At 51.0% G+C, this 22328-nt stretch overlaps 2 protein-coding genes across 3 annotated transcripts in view; one reads left to right on the forward strand and one right to left on the reverse strand.

Moving 5' to 3' along the window:
- Positions 1-337: 337 nt before the first annotated feature.
- HMBS (hydroxymethylbilane synthase) lies at positions 338-21699 on the reverse strand. 2 transcript variants are annotated; one of them, XM_066606126.1, is made up of 14 exons: positions 21580-21699; positions 14716-14757; positions 13832-13904; positions 12433-12482; positions 10808-10863; positions 9817-9894; positions 8456-8533; positions 7048-7123; positions 5621-5734; positions 4619-4657; positions 4416-4535; positions 3397-3450; positions 3234-3320; positions 338-1639 (listed from the first exon to the last, which is right to left on the reverse strand). In XM_066606126.1, the coding sequence occupies exons 1-14, from the start codon at positions 21580-21582 to the stop codon at positions 1466-1468; spliced, it is 1044 nt and encodes a 347-aa protein (XP_066462223.1). In that variant the 5' UTR covers positions 21583-21699; the 3' UTR covers positions 338-1465. The 2 variants fall into 2 exon arrangements, with proteins under 2 accessions (XP_066462223.1, XP_066462222.1); XM_066606125.1 differs by lacking the exon at positions 21580-21699 and adding an exon at positions 17300-17427.
- The window catches only part of FOXR1 (forkhead box R1), a 29582-nt gene continuing 24760 nt past the window's right edge, over positions 17507-22328 (forward strand). Inside the window, exon 1 of the mRNA XM_066606127.1 lies at positions 17507-17880. Coding sequence (XP_066462224.1) covers positions 17616-17880 — 265 coding nt within the window. The 5' untranslated portion in view covers positions 17507-17615. The remainder of the gene's footprint in view (positions 17881-22328) is intronic.

The raw sequence follows: 22328 nt of genomic DNA on the forward strand, positions 1-22328 counted from the left end.
AAATCTGCTGCAGCCGTATGAGATCCGGTCCCTCAGCGGATCCCCTGCAGCTCCTAGGCCTCTTCTGGCTCCACCGCTAACTTACCCCCAGCAGCCGGCTGTATGGAACTAAGAATTGGCCCCAGTCTGATGTAATGGGATGTCCTCAGCAGACCTCGGAGTGGGGGATGGGTAATGTTGGGGATTCATGTGAGAAGTGTGACTGTTTCTATACCGGGCGCAGCTACTGTCAGTAACTCTTCCTCCCCCAGACCGCCCCTCAGACAAGATGGCCACCACAGAGAATACATAAGAGGAGATACCTTCCCGTAACACGTAAATCACATTACCACAGAAAGCGGGGTGAGACAATTGTATTAAGGCCAGATAACACAACCGCGGTATCCATACTGTTGCTTCACAGATCGCGGAGCAATTCTCACATTTAATCGTCTGCATCATTTGTTAGAAACGGTTAAAGTCCCGAGCTGGAATATCCCGAGGCGCTGCAGCTCCCAGCCATAGAACCGATGTAGCAGCTTGTTTATGGCACCGCCTAGTGGTCACACCCAGCCAGTGCGTTAGCAGCACATTGTAAGATACGATTAGGTCACCCGTGGCAATCTGTGAGACTGGCTTGCATCTAACAAGCCTGCCCCTGATGTAGATCCATGTGACTCAGTGAAGTAAAGGGGGCAGCCGGGACTTTAGCTTGTATTAAATATTGAAGACCAATCGGTCATCAATAGCTGGTTAGTGCAGACCTGCAGCTCTGACACCCGCAGTTGGTATTGTACTGAATTTAACGGGCGCTGCATTATGGCCTGCGCTTCCTGCGAGGAGTATAGCACCAGGGAGCCCCCGCTAAAGTCCTGGAATACCCCTTTAAGTGGTCAGTTAATAGCTGCTCATCTGCTTAAAACAACCACCTCCCCCTTGCGCACGGGCTCTACTCCATTCAGGTTAACGAGAGAATCAGACGCCGACATCAGATACACATTGATTTCTGTTGCTCGCATTGAAATGAATGGAGTGGCAGGACACAGGCGTAACCTCCAGTCTATTGCTGGTGGAGCCTAGGCATTAGGGAATGACTTTAAATCTTGGCATGACCCCTTTAGGAGGCGTATTCCCACCTCAGAGGAGGACAGAATACACAGCTGGGACTATGGGAGCGAGGTGTGCTACACAGTTGCCATAAATCCTGCAGACATGAACTGGATACAACGTGGCACCGGGTTCGTAAGACAGACAGTGGGACCGGCCTCTATCAGACCTGCGGCTGTGCTGTAAGTCGGAGATGGTAACACCCCTTCCACTCGACTTTTCCCATTGTGTTGGCTCTGCTGGCTGGAGAACGGCAGCCGATCACATCCTCGTTTTTCAAGTTCTTCAAGCAGCAACAGCTGAGTAATAGGATAAGTAAACGAGCGCCGGCGGTGGGGAGTGAAGCATTGGTTCCCCACGGAGCGTCCTGCGCTGGGCATTATCTGGCATCATTCAGCTGTCTTGCCACGGTCAGGATCTCCTTCGCCCCCTGGCTCAGCAGCAGATCGGCCAGCTCTGTCCCCAACTGTTCAGCAGAAGCCAAGGCTTTATAGGGGACCCCGAGAGCTGTGATTCCTACATGCTGACTGTCATCATTTGGTCCATCAACATCCTAAACGGGAAACAAAAACAGGTTATAGCCAGCAGCCCCCATCTGGTCCGGTCCCATAGTGTAGCCATAGTGCAGGGAGGTAAGTCTACGTGGCTTGTTATAGGGATTCTGGCACCAGCCTCATGCAGTTGGACTCAGAGCGGAGTTCCGAGTCACGGAGGTGGCCACCCCAAGCTCTTCACATACACACAAGAGGAGGGAAGAGTCAGTATGCATGACACAATCAGCAAGAGGTGCTAGAATGTACTAATCAAGAGGGAAGTTAAAGGAGTTGTGCCGTTACTGGATAACATCCCTTTAATAGCGCTTCGGGTAGTAAAATATCAAACGGATCAGTAATGCCCCCCTCCTCCCTCGCTGTGGTCCTGGCGTCCGCTGCGATAGCGGCCATATCACCGCTCTGGCATTAACGTCTGGCTCATATCTTGAGCGCCACGATGGCAGGAGTTCAGTAAAGTGACACTACAGCCTCTGATTGGCTGCAGCAGTCACCCCATTTCCAGTGACACAAAAACCGCTGGGACCACAGAAGGGCTGCAGCGCTGGATGCCGGCGGGGAGGTAAGTACTGATCAGTTTGTTTTATTACAGGGAGTGCTATTGCAGGGATGTTGTCCAATAACAGATAACCCCTTTAACCCCTCCCCCACATGTGATGTAAGAGTATATGACGTAGGATCGGGAGCAGAGTCCGCTCCACACACACAGCTGCCGGTAAGGGCCAGGATTAGAAAGAACTCCCCATCGGTCATTTAACCCCGGCAATGCAGTTAGCACTAACAACCAGGGCTTTAAAGAAACAGAAAGGAGGAGGAGAGGGGGGCTCAGTCACCCCATTTTCTTCTGCAACAAGATTGTGGGGTGCTAATGTATTGCTAATGCAGTCAGGAGCTTAAGGCCTCCTGCCCAGCAGGTCCAGATTCCAACCCTGACCGGATGGGCCGGCTGGCGCACATGCAGAGTACAGATTTCCCCACGCCGTCGCTAGGCGATGACGCAGAATGACCGCAGCTCAGACAGCTTCCACGGACGTCCATGGAAGCTGTCCGTGTGGATCGCGCCTGAAAATGGAGCATGATTTTCGCTCGTGCAGCGGGTCTCCATAGGAATTACCGGGCGGTATGTGCTGCGGATTCACGGTGCAGCCGATGACCGCGGATTCTGCAGCACATCTCCGTCTGTGAGTAGGAGCCCCAACACTGACTGCCAGGCACCCCCCATCTTAGTACTCCTACTGCAGCCTGCCAGCAGCTGATGCTGCAAGGAAGCTCCCGGCATTGGGGGTCCCAGTTCTAAACACGGCACTTATTAGTAGGCTGCCGAATGGTGAGCACTTCTACATCTGTCATACAAACGAGTGTCCCAGACCGGCCACGGGGCTCCAGACCTGAACCCTCAGCATCATAGAGATGACTATGGATTGGGGGCTGCAGGTCCTTAGTCAGGCCAGAACACTCATCTATACTGTGTGAATGCGGCCCGAAATCCCAGAAAGCCTTGCACTACTGCGACGGGTCGCGTGTTCGCAGCTCTGGTCACCGCCACGCATGGAGGAACCAAGTCATTCGGTTTGCAGCGCGGAGCTCCAGCCTCACCTCATCGGGGAACACAATGTTCCTTTGCATCGTCTCCTTCAGGCAGTCGGATCCGTCGAGGCTGTAGACGGCGCCGGTGAGGTACAACTATAGAACAAAGCGGCACAGAATGAGAATCGCAGTAGAAGAAGCAGAAGTCAAGCACAACAGCGGAGGCCATTACCTGAGAATCCTGGATGGATGTGCAGACTGCCACCGGAACACTGCAGCCGCCCTCCTAGAAAGCACAAGAGGTTCCAGATATGAATGAGGACGCCCAACACTCCACGCTGACACGGCGGCTGCAGCTACGGGAATGGAGGCTGGCTGCTATTTCAACACCTCAATAATGTTACGGCCCCTCTAAGTTGCTTTAAGTTTCCTGTAGGGTTTTGCTCTGGGATCGGCGGCGGGCTCAGATCACAGGCTCCGTTCTCCACATATCTATGATACACTACCCTACTATCCATTGGACACCTCAGCTACAATCAAAAGTAGTATTTATCTCCATATGTTAATACTTGGTGGGGCTCCTTTGGCCCTAATGACATCGGATAGTCTCCATGGTACAGTTTCTACTAACATCTGATACACTTCCCTCCATTCATCCTGCTAATGCCCGGCAAGTTCTCTCAAAGAAAATGCTTCAGTCCATCTACAATGGTGCATGGAGCGTCGGCATTAGACAGTCAAGCAATGGCAGAACCCTTCTATGGAGTGATGAATCACGCTACTTCATCTTCAGATCAGATGGACATACATGGGTGTGACGGATCCTGTGGACCGCCGCCTGCTTGAGTGTGCTGTGCCAACAGTTAAGTATGGTGAAGGCTGGGGGTTTCGGTCCTTTGACTGTAGTGGTCAGAACCATGAACATGGAGCTGGACCGTGACACACTAGACAATTATGGGCTGCCGACAATGTGGCAATACTCTGGGAATGGTCAGCCATACTTCCAACAAGATGTGCTTTCACAGGTCCAACACTGTGTTGTGTTGGTTTGAGATTATGGATGTCATGATTGGACAGGCCTGAACCCTACTGAACATCTGTGGAATGACTGGTCATGAAATATGAACAGTGTCCATCTTTGAGAGAACTCGCCAGAAGTTTTCAGGATGAATGGAGGGAAATACTAGCCGAGTGTTATCAATCTTCCATTATTTTGATACAATTCTGCACTTTCTTATTCCGGGCCCTCACCAGTCTTTTCATGAAGGCCCTTTCAGCAATGCAGCGTAGCACAGTCTGCGGGTGCTGTAAGGCACAAACCATGTTCAAAATGTCCTGGTCTTTGGCTCTAACCTCTACGGCCAACGCACCCTACCGAAGAGAAGACAACATTAGAAGTTCACTTCAAACTTTACATTATGGGACCCAAAGTCAATAAACCTGACGAGGCGTACCTGACCGACCGCGTACAGACACTGCTCCGGTGACAGGACCTAAGGGAGGGGGAAAGGAATGAGCAATTATATACAGGACTTCCTGATGTCAACGCCAAGTCACAGAATCCGAGATCCGACCTCCGCAAGAACGTGCCGCCATATTGTTATGTAGACGCTACAGCTACAGCTTGTGTATATCACCATTCCAACGCGTTAGCAGGGACGTGGGGTACTTTACACGGGACAACCATCCTCTGCAGTCCTCGAAGAAGTCAGTAAAGTATACGAGCGACTGTAGGCGAAATTAAACAAGTTCACAACAATGGCGCTGTGTAAAGGCGCGCAATCGCCGAACAAGTTGTAGGGAGCATTTAGGTGGGTCAAAATAGTTTATCGACTAGTTAGGGGGTCATGAGGTTCTTTGCCGTACGTGGATTTGAGATTTGGACCCCTCCATAAGACACGCTCATTGGCTGCCGGGTCCACTGAACGCACATAAATACATGCGAGCGGTCTTCAGGTGAACATTCGCTGCTGCACCCAATGACCGGACCAAAACCAGCGAGAGGCGGCCGCAGCGAGTATTTTTTCGAAGACCATCATGGACTATTCAGTCGAGGATCGCGTCGTTTATGGGAGCTAATGAGCGTTAAGTGGGAGGCAAAGTGTTAAAAAAAAGGCGGGAACCAATCAGCGTTCGGTGGGAGGTAGACGCCAAACAAGCGCACACCGTCCTATGTAGTCCAAGTTCTAGAGGTGTTCTCTTTCCAGTGTAATTACGCAGCGTTTCGCACATCTCCTCGCGCGTTACACGCGCATTTGTGCATCCCCACTGACTTCTATGGGGACTTTAGCAGCGCAACTAGAGCCGGCTGCGGTACGTTGTTTTTGCGTGACTGAAGTGCGCAGGAAACCACGCGCACGTGAAATCAATGGGTTCTATTCTCTGCGTTTTGCGTATGCAGATAAACCCGTAAGAAGAGACCATAGAGCCAGACTGCCGCTGCATCCGCTACCTACCTGATCTATCCGTTTCTGCCAGCCCATGCGCTGCAGACCCGCGGCCGCCAGGATGATGGCGCTGAAGTCGTGGTGTTCATCCAGCTTTTTCAAGCGAGTGTTTAAGTTACCGCGCTGAGCGGCGAATATTAAGGACTTTACAACATTCGGCGGTTGGTCGTCACATTATAGCCTTCACCACCCGAGGGCCGATTAACACCTCTCAGCCGATCTTACAATGCACCCAAAGTATCAAGAGGCGGCGGGTGTGAAGGAACGGCCACGGCATTCTGATAGGAACATTCGCAAAACCACATTTTCTACCACTGATGGCGGCTCCGATTTAATTGCTACAACATGCAGTCCTTCTGGTCTGACACGGATGCAGATCTGTCACGGTAGACCTGGACAGCTGCAGCGCCACCTAGCGGTGACTATTTTACTGCATTTTTTGTTTCCAGAAATGGTGTGAGCAGCCATTGTCTGTATTTAGTTTCATCCGGAGCAGCAGAGCGCCCTCCAGAGGCCTCCGAGTTGGGGACGTTTAATGTTGCTAACCCTGTACTTAACTATTAAATACCCCCGGTTTAGCACAACTGCCTCGGTTACAAAAGCTCAAGCAACGGGCAAGTGCCGGTCAATGTGCCAATCACCGGGTTCAGCCTTGGATCGCACGTGACCACTGTAGGAGCTTCTGAGACCGCAGTAGGAGACCCGGGGGGGGGGGGGGGGGGTCATGCTAGACCGGAGGGGCCGTTTAACAGATGAGAACGGCTTATTTCAGCTTATGCCCACAATTTTTTTCCCAGTCTCAGAGAACCTGTGGGGCTTATTCACACGGGCGACTTTCACCTCCAGGGTTGACTACACCGACAGCAGACAGACGCGTTACAGTCAGTGCGACGATGCAGACAGACGAGTTTCCTTGCAGCGCGTCATGTTCTGGGCTGATATCTCCGATGATGGTCATCCCTTCGAGTCAGAACAGAACAAGAACTGCGTGCGCCGCCGGCAGCCGGACGCCTTTTGCCCAGAGGATTACTATGCAAGGAAAAAATATCCTCCTCTCATTTTTTTGCATGTAAAACAAAACAAAAAATAAAAAGGGCAAAAAGCAAACGATAAAAACGGACGCAGACGGACAAACAGAATAAGGTTAGCGCTCTGCGATATTCCTGGACTCTGCACATTGCGTGTCGCACCCTCATCTGTGAGACGGCCCGTGTCTGATGTGTCTGAGGACTCACAGCGCTCCGGGAGTCGGGTGTATGCCGAGGCTGCGCTCCACGGCAGCCGCTACCCCTCCAACATCCAGAAGGGAGATCAGCCTCGTCTGCAGCCGTTAACGTGTCCCGACAGACGGAAGATATTTGCGGCGCGATGAAGGATTGTATGGGGTCAAAAAACAAGAGACAAAATCCCAAAGTCTGTTACTGTAAGAAGGATACAATGTCTTTAAACTCCAACTGCGGATACAGTTTCTTCAGCTGCGCGGCTCTGCGGAGAGAACTCGTCCCGATGGCGCTACGAATAATATACAGAATTACATCATTACACAGAAAAATATCCTCTCTGCAGCGGTGCGATCAGCGGTCACAGAAGCACCGGCGCCCCGACACTCACGGGTCTGTAGGTCCTGCCAGTCCCCGTCCCCTTAAAGGGATATCCCGGTCGGTGGATAAAATTACACGTTTTCATCCATCCACTTAATGGGTGAAAACTGATAGATTGATGGTGGTCCGACCGCTGGGACCCTCACTGATCCCGAGAATGGGGGACCCGAGTCCCTGCATCTCACAGGTCATGATCCCTTCTCCCATTTCTGTAGTGTAGGGGTGAACGGGCCGCTGGTCACACATGCGTGGCAGCGGTGATATTCAGCTCAATGGCGCAGAGACACGTTCATAAGGTACCACAGTTCTCAGCAGGGCCAGATTCATGCTGAGGTTGATTGGGCAGTCAGGAGGGGAGACTATGGCACCTAGGCAATTAGGGCCCAATAGTATTTTGAGGGGAAGGGGACGAACTGGGCATGGAGTGAACAGTAGACCTCCAAGCCTGGGGGTCAAATAGAGCTACCTCCTACGGATCAGTGTCCATCACTGGCTGCTTTGCGACACACAGGCCGCCTCTCGGCCACAGCCCCTGCCACATAAGACCCTATACACACAAAACAACAGCCTCGCAGGCCACAACAGGGCCTACTCGCGCAGTGGCTGGCACGAACGCAGAGCAGCAAGGTCAGTCCAGCGGTATGGCTGGCGGCAAACACAGGCCGCACGGCGGCCACTAAAAACTGCCACATGGCAGTGCAATATTATGCACAGCGGTAAACCCCAATCCAAAAAGGCACATGGCGGGCACAGTGGCACAGTAGAGGGCTCATGTTACGGGGGCAGAGCAGACACTTATAATCTGCCCTCCTCATGGGGAACAGGTAGTAATCTGCCTGCCATGTGTGCCCACATCCATGTCCAGGAAAGCCTGAATTGAAGAGGTCTGCTTCCTACAGACACTAAGCTAAAACTGAGCTAGCTTGGTGCTTGCAGGAGGGGTATAGTTAGTGGGAGGAGATAACACTTTTCCTCTTTATTGTCGCCTCCTAGTGGCAGAAGCTATACCAAAGGTCTTACTGTGTCTCCCAATGATAAAGATGAGAAATGAAAGCTGCGCTCTGATGGGTTGCTAGGGGCAACAAGAACTTCTTACTGTTGGACAGTTGTCCTTTTAAAGACTTATACATTTTCCGCTAGTTTTCTCTAGCGATCTTCTAGTCCTTTGAGCCGCGACACAGAAGACGCCGACTCCTGGAGGAGGCACTCGGATTGGCCCGTTATTTGATCCCTGCCGTCTCACCTATTTTTCGGTAAAGCCTCCAACTTTTTTTCTGCATTCTTAGGGTGAAAAACAACCGCGTCGTACGGACTTTCACGTCTAAAGAAAAAACAAAGATCGGAGTCACAACGGGGAGAAAGTGAGGAGCGCGGCTCGTTACCCCTAGAACGGAGCAGGCGCAGCTACACGGCACAGTTATGCAAATAATCATTAGGAGTAAACGCGTGTGGCGAATGGGCGATCAAAGCTAAATCGTTAATTAACGCTGACCGGACATTTCACGTGGACCCGAGAATCATCGTTCATCTGCCGCTGCACCAATTGGTATAAAGAGGCGTCCAACGATTTGCTGAATAGAAAGCAGCGGCAGAAAGACTGACCAGAGGGGCGGGCCTGACCAGAGGGGCGGGTCTATGTGTATATGCAAGCCAAGCAAAAGAATATATGATCGCTGCGTCACCGCTGGTCGCATGCAGCTTCCAATTTATCTTGTCGCGTAAAAGGACATAAAGGGTTGTTCCACTTCTAGCTGTTTTGTTGCAGGAAGCAGAAGGCGCCATACATCCAACAGTGGCCAACGTTGGTAATGCAGGCAGAGTACTATTGAAGTGAATGGGACTCAGCCTGCATTACCAACGGGGGCCACTGTGCGATGTACGGCGCTATCTGCTTCCTGCAGCAAAACAACTAGTGGGACAACCCTCTTAAGGATACGGCCGCACATAGCAGAAATGCCAGGGATTTTCCATATGGAATTGACTAAAGAAGATCTGCAGCAGTGCGTGTGGATAGGATACAAAACTCATCTACGGCAGCGCGTTCATTTATGCTCTGGATTCTTAGAGAGGATTTTGCAGTTTGCAAAGCAAAATGTGAGGTCGGCAGCGAGTCCGCAGCACTCGGCGCCACAATCAACAGTGAAATCTGCAGCGTTTGGCGCAGTTACAGATTTTCCCCAGATTTGCGTTGGACTTTCTGCAGCGTGTGGCCTTAGGGAATCCCCGCAGGACGGGGAGAGGCGCCCTGTGAACATGGTGGGACGCTGCGAGTCAATGTGCTGTCTGACCAATAGAGATGAACAGCAGCGCTGATCTGAGCGGATTGTGGGAGGAGCCAAGAGTTCCTATACACAATGGCCGAACGCGCCAACCATCTACGCCCGGCCTCCCGCTGCCAGGTATCAGGGAAGCGGCAGCTCAGGCATACAGGATGTTCTTAGTTTTGAGGGGCAGTCAGGCGTCAGCAGCATCTCACTCCATTCTTGTAATGCAGAATGCATACCTGGCCAATCAGGCGTGCACACGGGACGGGGGAGGGGTGTAAAGCAGCGCTAGCTGGTGACAAGACAGACAGCCGTGTACGGCAGCTTAGGACGCACTCACTCGCATACTGCGCCAATCGTGAAGCCAAGAGGTAGAGTGGTTGGTAAATCCTTCAGCGAATGAACGACGAGATCGACCCTGAAAAAGAGTGGAAAGAAGCGTTTTGCGTGTTATTTACACAGATTTGCGCTGCATTTACACAAACATCATCACTTCCATTTTTAACCCCTTCCTACCCCATTTACATCAAGGGAAGTGGTTAGCATGAAATACCACTAATATACGGCATGTAGATGGTTCAGGAGGCGAATCGTTCGCAGCGTTTAGACCAAATGATTGTCGCTCCCTTTCGCCCGTTTGAACGATTTTTTTGAATAATCATTCCATCTAAAAGTGCCGCTCTGCCATTGGTCAGCAGTCCGGGCCCGACTGCCGATGATAGAAAAAGCCACCGCTGGTCGTTCCCGAGCGACCCGTAGCGCCGGACGTGCCGGGAGACGGTGGATTACAGAGCGACAGGCAAAATCCAACGCAGAACCGCGCCACGGAGCGAGAACTTCTGAAGAGACTTTACAAAACCAACATACCCCTTTAACAGAAGGAGGGAGCATCAGAGGGCCGAAGGGCTGCCAGAATGTAATATACCGCAGCACAGGGACAGGGGGAAAGGTTTTTAAAAAGCAGAAAAAAAAACACCAGACCCACACAAAAAAAAAAAAAAAATCAAACCCTTCTGTACGTTTTTTTTCACAGCTATGAATTAAACCGCTGCGATCAGCGAACGCTTTTTTGCTCTTGCACATTAGATTGAGACCACTAAAAGCTGCAGCTGGCCCGGCAGGGAACGAGCCGCCGTACGGGCGGAGGACGCAACTATTTCTTCTGGATTTTTAAGTAGGTTAAAAGGATCCAAGATGCAAATAAACACTCGATCCTAATTGATCCCATCAGACAAGGGCAGCCGACCAATCAGAGGAGGAGGTACGGGGTCTCATTTACAAAAAATACCACCCCCCACCCCGAGGCCAAAGCCCAAACCCCAGCGCCTCACTCGTTCTTCTCCAGCGCGTTCTCCAGCTCCTTCGTAAAGAGACTCTTTTCACCGATCTGCAAAACACAAACATTCCGGTTATTCCATGGGATCCCGTTCCTCGCGCTCCGGAAGGAAGCAGACAACTCATGTAGACACAAACGGTCACAGCGGGGACAGACGGCTGCCTTCATACAGAGACCACGACAAGAGGCGGCCATGATTCAACTAAAAGGGGTTGTATATGATTAGAAAACAGCGCCACACCTGACCACAGGTTGTATGCGGTATTGCAGTTCAGCCCTGTAATACCTCATACAGCCTGCTTGTGGGGGGAAAGCCAATGTTTTCCTAATCCTTTTCAGGCTCTTTAACCCCTTCGTGACGGCCAATATGGCTTTTTTACTGACCTCACTAAGGCCGCTCTCACACATGCATTCAGAAAACGCTGCGTTTTTTAACACATCAGTGACGGCGCTTATTAACGCACCCCGTCATCGTGAAGGGAGATGAGGCGTGTTAAAACGTACTAAACCATGTAAAAATAAAACAGGCAGCGCTCAAAAATCGAGCGCACGTCTGCGGGGCCGCATTGAAATCAATGGCGACATTGTATCGCGGTTAACGTGAAGCTCGGGGCGCTGCGCTAATTGCGGTAACAAGTATCGTCTGTGGGAGTGGCCTAATGGGCTTTAAACCTGCACAAACATCTTGCAGGACCCCCTTGGATGACTGCCGACAGCCCGGCTCCTGCTCTGCCAGTAGCGGAGAAAACTCAGGATTCTGGTAGTTTAACCCTTTACATGGCATACTGAACAGCAGCTGCAACATCCGGATGACAGAGGGAGGGGGCTGTCACCCATCAGCGCCCCGCAATGTGATTGTAAGGTACCAATGGGTTCCCATGGCAGCCGGATCCCTGAAAAAAGGCCTCTATGTATACAATGTAACACCGTCTACTTAGCTCCGCCTCCTATACGCCGCTGTCATAGGCCTAGCAGAATGCACTACATAAGTGAACTATCCTAGTAACTGAACAATCGCATTTTATTCCTTGGCAGGGAGTAAAAAAAAAAAAAATTGCGTCAAAAGAGTTCAATAAAAAAAAGGTAAACTAAAAGAAAAAAAAAATCCAGCTTATAGTTAAAATGTAAAAATATTTCCTTGGACTCTCTGGAGGGCGGACCCGGACCTCTAAGGGTCAGAATGGTCTGCCTTTGCCCTTCTGACAGCAGGGTGTCTGAATCCTGGAGGGGGTCCTGCCGTCTGTCCCATCACTGGTTATATAGAATCGGAGGGTTTGAAAGTCATCTACAAGAGTTGGGACACCTTTGGGAATAGTTTGCATCCAGTTTCTGTGCTGCAGAGCAGCGCTCCACGGGGTCCCCTGAAAACATCCCTTTGGCTAAAATTATAAATTTAGACTATTGTTGCTTTTCAGGCTGAAATGTCATAATATTTTTATATTTTTAACTCTTAAACCTTTGAACAAGTTCGCGTTATTTGGGGGACTTCAGTAATGTAAAAAATATGAAACAAGACAAGTGGTGTTGTAGACCTCTGGTGCGGCGGTGTATGTTAGCAGCCGCTCGAGCCGTAATGTGCCACCCGGGGGCCTTCAGACTGGTAACTCCGGGTACACTCACCTTGGACAAGGCCGTATCTAAAATCTTGTCTCCTGTGGTTGACATGGCGACTACAGAAACAATGCAGAAAAGGGCAAAATAAGTGGAAAAAAAAAACCACATTTATGTCATTGAAAACATTGTACTCCACTCAAAGGAAAAAAATCTTTCTTAAAGGGGTTTCCCAGGACTGAGATATTAAGGAGGTCCTCAATATATAATATAATATAGGTCCTTAGAATAAATCAGCAATCAGTTCAGTGAGGACCCCCGCTGACCAGCTGTTTGAAGTGGCTGCAGCATTCTGGTGAGCACCGCGGCTACTTCGCTGCATACCAGACCCGGCGCCGTACCTTGTATAGCAGCTGTGCCTGGTATCGCGGCTCAGTCCCACTCACTTGACTAGGACCAAGCTGCTCTCAGACCATGTGACTGATGCATTCACCGGAGCGCCACAACCTCTATGAGCAGCTGATTGGTGGAGGTCCCGAGCATCGGACCCCCACTGATACGATGATGATGACGACCTATTCTCAGAATGTGTCATGAATATCTTAGACCCAGAAAATCCCTTTAAGAGTGCGTTCCCGCATAAGTGATTTGGTGAGGATTTTGGTGCAGATTTCCCACCTCCAATGGAAGGGTAAGGTCTGTTATGGATCACATCCAAACGCTCACCAAACCCGTTACACGGGAAGCTACTCATTCACCCGCCGAAAGTCATCGCTCTCCTCGTACTCCCACCGTTACACGGGTTGTGCTCAGACAGTAGGTCTCGCCCAGCACACCATGGGTTAAATCACAGCTGAGCCTTAGAGCCTCCCCTCCCCACCTCTACGCTGTCTGTAGTAGGGCAACTGGCTGCAGCAGGAGCCTCTCCCCCTTTACGCTGTCTGTAGTAGGGCATCTGGCTGCAGCAGGAGCCTCTCCCCCTTTACACTGTCTGTAGTAGGGCATCTGGCTGCAGCAGGAGCCTCTCCCCCTTTACACTGTCTGTAGTAGGGCATCTGGCTGCAGCAGGAGCCTCTCCCCTTTACACTGTCTGTAGTAGGGCATCTGGCTGCAGCAGGAGCCTCTCCCCCTTTACACTGTCTGTAGTAGGGCATCTGGCTGCAGCAGGAGCCTCTCCCCCTTTACACTGTCTGTAGTAGGGCATCTGGCTGCAGCAGGAGCCTCTCCCCCTTTACACTGTCTGTAGCAGGGCATCACACACACCACCCCATGTCTGTCACAGGAAAAAAAAATTACTAAGCCCCGCCCTTTCTGATAAGTCCCACCCCTCTACCAGTCTCTAGCTGGAGATGGAACAGATGAATAAAAGATTAACCCCGTGTTCTCTGCAAGATTCCCACAAGGCTGCTTATATCAGGACTCTACAGAACAATCTGGGATTTCTCGGATTCGTTCTGCATCCACTTACCAATTTCAAAGTGAACGTCAGGAAACTTGTTGGTCAGCATTTTTACGACGCTGTTGGTCTGGATGAGCGCCAGCTGGGCGAAGAGGAGAAAATATGTTATACGCAGCAAATACGTCCGGCGGGCGGTAGAATATACAGAGTTCACTGATTGGTTAACGGAAGAGACAGACGCAGCAGTGAAGGAGGTAGAGATCCGGAGCGGGCGACACGGCGGGGGCCCCAGAGCAGGCGACACAGGGCCGAGTTTTCTGTGCAGTGGAGGGGTCCTTAATGGCAGAGCAGATGATACGCAACATTAACCTGAATTAACAGAGTTGTATTCAAAATGACTTATCACCCATCCATAGGATCCTGAGAGTGGGGGTCCCGGGTCCGGCTCCTCCCCCTCACCGCAGACTTGCTGCACCCCCTGTAGGCAGGAGGATGAAGTGGCGGAGGTTGCACAGCGCTGCTCCATTCAGCTTTAACAGGACTGTCGGGGATCGCCGAGTGCTTGTACTGTGAAAGTGAATGGAGCAGCATGAATGTGTAACCGCCGCTCCCCATGATCCCCTCACTACAGGCGGTGCAGCAGGTCTACAGCGAGGAGGGGGGATATGAGACCCCCGATCGCAGCATCTTATGTATAAGCGATAACCGTCTATTTTGGTACAACCCCTTTTAACTCCTAAATGATGGAACGCTGGGCGGGGCTGTTAACCCTTAAAATGCCGCTGTCCCTTCCAACAGAGGCATTTAAATCCCCCAACCGAAGTTTAGGGGAGACGAACAGCCCTCCTGCGATGCGATTGCAAGGTGCCGTTCCGTTGCCATGGCAGCCGGGGGCTTTCTGAAGAGATTTGCAGAGATTTGCCCATGCAGGACGCGCAGCGACAGCCGCTCACCTGGCTCTTCCTCGTACCGACGCGGATGACACCTCTTTCTGCCTGCAACAAAAAACAAGACATGTGACTCCAAACACCGATACAACGCCGCGACCGAAGAGGATAAACGCCGCAGCGTCATTAACGAGGACGTCTCCATCACGGAGTCAGACGTAGACAGATCACACGGAGCGACGAAGGCGTGAGACCCTCAGCATAAAGCGACGCGCCGGAGCTTTAACTTCTGCAAACATCGTCAGTTTACGCTGCGGATCCCACAACGGCCGACAGTAGATGCGACAGCGAGGAGCAGACAAAGGAAAATGCCCGGTACAACCGCAAAAAAAGAAGACAAAAAGCCCGTTTTTTCATACTTGCGCAGCTCCAGGTGGCGCCAACATTCAGTTCAGACGCCTGATTATTTATTTTTGTATTCCAGAAAAAAAAATTTAACCGAATCAATTCACTTTTCTGCATCTATTAAAAAAATAAATAAATAAATAAAAAGCAAGTGGGGACCGCCGACCGACAACATCTGGACGCCACCCGTTTTTTTTTTCCTCCTATGCCCACTGACTTTGATGAGCTCAGAATACGGCCGCCACGAGGTTTAGTCCCCACATCGGTATTGGAATGCACCAACTGTCGTACGGAGGTCCCATACGGCCCCCAGAGCGGCCACGAATACATGCCTATGAAGGCCTGCCTGTCATACGGTACGAAAATACAAAAAAATAAAGAAAAAAAAACGCTGTAATGGAAATGTTTTTGGCTATTTTGTGGCCATTAACCCTTGATTAGAGATTATATATATATATATATATATATATATATATATATATATATATATATATATATATATATATATACACTGGGCCCCGCATTCTAAGGACCGGACCCCAGACCAGCTCTCTGTGCTTATAGAGTGTAGGTGAGAGCATGTTTGTTGTAGGCACATATGATGCCAATCTGTCCGTGTACACGTGTCCAGCAGGTAGACCTCGTCTGACTGGATCTGATCGCCGGCCAACTGTCTGATAACATCATTGATGCAAAGCTCGGAGCCGATGGCTGAAGGCCTCATGTCCACGGGATTAAAATCCGCAGCGGTTTTCCCACGCCCCATAAGGATGCATTGGACACCTGCAGGTAGTTAAATACCTGCGGATGTCATTTTTCCCTGCAGGCGCGGGTCCGCATGCAGGAAAAAAAACGGACATGCTCTGAAGCCTATGGAAGCCGTCCGCATCCGCAGGAGACCCGCACCTGAATTAAACTCACCTGCTCTGGACGATGCGAATCTTCCCTTCTTCGCGGCCGGATCTCCTTTCTTCGGCCCGGCGGATGTGCCCGGCGCACGGCACGCTGCCAGCATGCTGAGCACATCCGCCGGGCCGAAGAAAGAAGATCCGGCCGCGAAGAAGGGAAGATCCGCATCGTCCGCAGCAGGTGAATTTATTCTGATTTTAGGCCTCATGTCCGCGGGGCAGGAGGGACCCGCTACGGATTCTACATGAAGAATCCGCGGCGGGCCTGATTTTCCCCGTGGACATGAGGCCTAAAGGCCCGTTTACACGGAGCGATGATCGCTCTAATGACAGTCTGACAGCTTTGAGCGATCATTATGCATAAACTATTAAGCAGCCACTTAAGTACCAATTAGATGTGTAAACGAGGCCTTGGCTGAATAGAGAGGACTATGATCTGCCCTCAGCGCTCCCCGTGGAGCGCTGCTGATAACAGTGAGCGCTGCTGATAACAGTGAGCAATCATTCTTAAGTTAGCTTGAATTGGACAATCAGCCATCGGCGGACAACGGGCGCACATTTACCGCGCCGACCATCTCTACAAACACATTATTAAATATTACTGGGAAGAAAAGGAAATAAGTTTCACAACCCCCCCCCCCACCCTTTTCCTATATTAAAAAGACAAGTAAGCCAATTTTTCGGTATCGCGGCGCCCATAACGGTCTGAACTATCGCAGGAACGCATTATTCATCCCACACGATAAACAGAGAGAAAGAAAACACGGCAGAAGCGCACGTTATTAGCCTCCAAGAAACCACTGCAGGAAAAGCCGCCAAACAGTGCCACGAGGTCCCAGTAGGAGCGGCAGGACGGCCCGCAGCGCTCACCGCAACCGCGTCGCTGGAAGAACACGAACGTCACGGCGGCAGAAAATAATCACCTTCCTAAGGATATTTTGTTTTATAAAAGTAGTACAACTTACATGAATGTGGTCTGGTGGGGATCGCAGCGACGATGGAAGCCGACCCCCCCCCCCTCCCCCTTCAAAAAAAATAACAAACTGCATTTTTTTTAACCATTATACAGGACATGAGCCGGCAGCGCTGAAAAATACAACCCGTCCCGCAGGAAACAACGGGCAGACCACGGCGAATACGGAGGAGGGAGAAGCAGGGGAGTATAAAGCGAAAATTAGAAGAAAAAAAAAGAAAGCGGCGTCCTGAAGGGGTTAACGCGTTCTGCCGGTCGTCCTCCGGCGCATCAGACGGACATACGAGAAGTTAGAAGAACCACAGATCATCATCAGCTAAAGGAAATAACGGACAGGCGCAAATCCCTGACCGCAGACCGTTACCTGCGAGCGCCTGTCCTCCATCCTGCCGGCTGAGTCTTGTAGTCCTCGCTCCCCGGCGGCTCGTACTGCAGTGACGGTTAGCGGGGTCCCACTGATAACATGAGGGGTTGGGGAGGAGGCGGCACAGATAGCGGCCGGACCCCACCCCGCCGGACGCAGCCAGCCGCAGCTCCAAGCGTGTTATCAGCGCCGCACATGGCGGCCGCAGACGTGTTATCTGAGCGCAGAGGGGCGACTCCCCGAACACTGCTGAGCGGCAAAAACTAATCAGCAGACGGCCGTGTAGCGAGCCGCCGGCGGCACGAAGACAGGGCAGATGACATCACAGAGACTTGCTAACCTGGGAATATTACACATTATAGTCCGTGAAGACGCAGTTATTACGGACCGCAGATACGCCGACTCCCCGCACATATCTGCCGCCAGCGGGATTGTTACACGGGTAAATACACGGCGCGTAAGAGCGCGAGAAACAAGAAAGCAAGACGTCCTGCTGGTACCGTGCGCAAATAACAGCGATTTGTGCAGCTGTGCAGCGTATCTCCGTGCGCCCATCGATGCCCGGCGGCCGCCTCAGCGGGGTAATAAATGTGCTTTATATCACAACTAACAATCACATGAAAAATACGGCTGAGAAAACATGAAAACGGCTTCTATTCACTGTATACACGGCGCGCAAAAAGGTATACAGCGTATTCACATGCGTGTGGATGATCCATTAGAACCCTTCCATTTGTTAACCCCAGGCGGGCATGGAGGCTCTAGTACCCTGTTGTACCGCCTCTAGCTTGGATACAAGATGTGATACATACAGGCATGGAGGCTCTAGTACCCTGTTGTACTGCCTCTAGCTTGGATACAAGATGTGATACAGGAGGGCATGGAGGCTCTAGTACCCTGTGGTACCGCCTCTAGCTTGGATACAAGATGTGATACGGGGGGCATGGAGGCTCTAGTATCCTGTTGTACCGCCTCTAGCTTGGATACAAGATGTGATACAGGTGGGCATGGAGGCTCTAGTACCCTGTTGTACCGCCTCTAGCTTGGATACAAGATGTGATACAGGCGGGCATGGAGGCTCTAGTATCCTGTTGTACCGCCTCTAGCTTGGATACAAGATGTGATACAGGGGAGCATGGAGGCTCTAGTACCCTGTTGTACCACCTCTAGCTTGGATACAAGATGTGATACAGGAGGGCATGGAGGCTCTAGTACCCTGCTGTACCGCCTCTAGCTTGGATACAAGATGTGATACAGGAGGGCATGGAGGCTCTAGTATCCTGTTGTACCGCCTCTAGCTTGGATACAAGATGTGATACGGGGGGCATGGAGGCTCTACTATCCTGTTGTACCGCCTCTAGCTTGGATACAAGATGTGATACAGGTGGGCATGGAGGCTCTAGTACCCTGTTGTACCGCCTCTAGCTTGGATACAAGATGTGATACAGGCGGGCATGGAGGCTCTAGTATCCTGTTGTACCGCCTCTAGCTTGGATACAAGATGTGATACGGGGGGCATGGAGGCTCTAGTATCCTGTTGTACCGCCTCTAGCTTAGATACAAGATGTGATACGGGCGGACATGGAGGCTCTAGTACCCTGTTGTACCGCATCTAGCTTGTATACAAGATGTGATACAGGCGGGCATGGAGGCTCTAGTACCCTGTTGTACCGCATCTAGCTTGGATACAAGATGTGATACAGGCGGCATGGAGGCTCTAGTACCCTGTTGTACCGCCTCTAGCTTGGATACAAGATGTGATACAGGCGGCATGGAGGCTCTAGTACCCTGTTGTACCGCCTCTAGCTTGGATACAAGATGTGATACAGGCGGCATGGAGGCTCTAGTACCCTGTTGTACCACCTCTAGCTTGGATACAAGATGTGATACGGGCAGGCATGGAGGCTCTAGTACCCTGTTGTACCACCTCTAGCTTGGATATAAGATGTGATACGGGGGGCATGGAGACTCGACTACCCTGCTGTACCGCCTCTAGCTTGGATACAAGATGTGATACAGGAGGGCATGGAGGCTCTAGTATCCTGTTGTACCGCCTCTAGCTTGGATACAAGATGTGATACGGGGGGCATGGAGGCTCTAGTACCCTGTTGTACCGCATCTAGCTTGGATACAAGATGTGATACAGGCGGCATGGAGGCTCTAGTACCCTTTTGTACCGCTTCTAGCTTGGATACAAGATGTGATACAGAGGGCATGGAGGCTCTAGTACCCTGTTGTACCGCCTCTAGCTTGGATACAAGATGTGATACGGGCGGCATGGAGGCTCTAGTACCCTGTTGTACCGCCTCTAGCTTGGATACAAGATGTGATACAGGCGGGCATGGAGGCTCTAGTACCCTGTTGTACCGCCTCTAGCTTAGATACAAGATGTGATACATACAGGCATGGAGGCTCTAGTACCCTGTTGTACCGCCTCTAGCTTGGATACAAGATGTGATACGGGAGGCATGGAGGCTCTAGTACCCTGTTGTACCACCTCTAGCTTGGATACAAGATGTGATACGGGCGGGCACAGAGGCTCTAGTACCCTGTTGTACCGCCTCTAGCTTGGATACAAGATGTGATACGGGCGGGCACAGAGGCTCTAGTACCCTATTGTACCGCCTCTAGCTTGGATACAAGATGTCATATGGGTGGGCATGGAGGCTCTAGTACCCTGTTGTACCGCCTCTAGCTTAGATACAAGATGTGATACAGGCGGGCATGGAGGCTCTAGTACCCTGTTGTACCGCCTCTAGCTTGGATACAAGATGTGATACAGGCGGGCATGGAGGCTCTAGTACCCTGTTGTACCGCCTCTAGCTTGGATACAAGATGTGATACAGGCGGGCATGGAGGCTCTAGTACCCTGTTGTACTGCCTCTAGCTTGGATACAAGATGTGATACATACAGGCATGGAGGCTCTAGTACCCTGTTGTACCGCCTCTAGCTTGGATACAAGATGTGATACAGGCGGGCATGGAGGCTCTAGTACCCTGTTGTACCGCCTCTAGCTTGGATACAAGATGTGATACAGGCGGGCATGGAGGCTCTAGTACTCTGTTGTACTGCCTCTAGCTTGGATACAAGATGTGATATGGGCGGGCACAGAGGCTCTAGTACCCTGTTGTACCGCCTCTAGCTTGGATACAAGATGTGATATGGACGGGCATGGAGGCTCTAGTACCCTGTTGTACCGCCTCTAGCTTGGATACAAGATGTGATACGGGAGGTATGGAGGCTCTAGTACCCTGTTGTACCACCTCTAGCTTGGATACAAGATGTGATACGGGAGGTATGGAGGCTCTAGTACCCTGTTGTACCACCTCTAGCTTAGATACAAGATGTGATACATACAGGCATGGAGGCTCTAGTACCCTGTTGTACCGCCTCTAGCTTGGATACAAGATGTGATACATACAGGCATGGAGGCTCTAGTACCCTGTTGTACTGCCTCTAGCTTGGATACAAGATGTGATACATACAGGCATGGAGGCTCTAGTACCCTGTTGTACTGCCTCTAGCTTGGATACAAGATGTGATACAGGTGGGCATGGAGGCTCTAGTACCCTGTTGTACCGCCTCTAGCTTGGATACAAGATGTGATACAGGCGGGCATGGAGGCTCTAGTACCCTGTTGTACCGCCTCTAGCTTGGATACAAGATGTGATACGGGCGGGCATGGAGGCTCTAGTACCCTGTTGTACCGCCTCTAGCTTGGATACAAGATGTGATACGGCCGGGCATGGAGGCTCTAGTACCCTGTTGTACCGCCTCTAGCTTGGATACAAGATGTGATACAGGCAGGCATGGAGGCTCTAGTACCCTGTTGTACCGCCTCTAGCTTGGATACAAGATGTGATACAGGCAGCATGGAGGCTCTAGTACCCTGCTGTACCGCCTCTAGCTTGGATACAAGATGTGATACGGGCGATAGGTTCTGTATAGTAATTTCCGAGCGCAGCGATCCGTTTTTCTCACATCACCAGTATCGGCAGAAGCTGCAGGTTTCGGGTCATTATATATGATTCTACAGAGCGGTGCTGTCACCTGCGGGATTAGATCTGCCCATCACTGAGGTCACTAAGGGGTTAATAAGAGATTCTATATGGACAGCAGCTATAACTGTATATACTCTATATCCCCCTGCACACCAGCAGCACGTGTTCACAGGCCCCGCCCCTGACAGCAGAACAGCCAATCACAAGAGTCCCGTGAACTTTTGCCGCCGACTTTCCGAGTCCGCAGAATGGCGGAGTGGAGATCAGCCGTAACTCACCATGACGCCTTCTCATTCGGCCACTGATCTCCAGGACTGACCGGTAGCGCCGGCGCCTCCGCGGCCACCAGCCGCCACCTGCAGCGGTGTGCAAAGGGTGCTGTGACGTCACTTCCGCGTCACGTGTTTTTTTTTTTTTTTTTCCCCTTCTATACAACTTTATTGTTTGTTTTGTTAAAAGGAGAAGCAGTGAGGAGGCTGCTGGTGGCGGTGCTCGCCGGCGCTCCCCGAGGCCAGATGAAGAATTACACAGTGCCAATATTGCAGCAGGATCCTCTGTAAGTTTTTCTCAGTTTCCCTCCCCCTGCTGACGAGGCGCTTTATTAGTAGTTCTTCCGTAGAAGTATGGGAACAAGGAAAAAAATAATCAACCATCTAAAAAAACAAAGTCTGAAAAGTCTGATGAATTATTAGACAACGAAAACAAAAGACCCCAAAACATATTTGGTATTGCGGAGTCCATAAAAATCTGATCTATCAACGTAACGCAGTATTAACCCCGCACGGGGATCGTCGTCAGAAAGCAAAAATAACGCCAGAATTTTGACACCCCGTCTCTAAGAAAAATTGTCATAAGGAGCGATCAAAAAGTTGTAGGAACTCCAAAATGGCACCAATAGAAACTGCAGGTCGCCCCGCGAAAAATGGCGGACAAAAATAATTTTATGTTTTTTCCAAAGATATTTAATTTTTAAGGAGTAATACAGCAAAAACTCTGCAGTATACAAATGGTGCGTCATGATCCGACC

This window comes from Eleutherodactylus coqui, chromosome 6, assembly GCF_035609145.1.
Source record: "Eleutherodactylus coqui strain aEleCoq1 chromosome 6, aEleCoq1.hap1, whole genome shotgun sequence".
Lineage (NCBI taxonomy): Eukaryota > Metazoa > Chordata > Amphibia > Anura > Eleutherodactylidae > Eleutherodactylus > Eleutherodactylus coqui.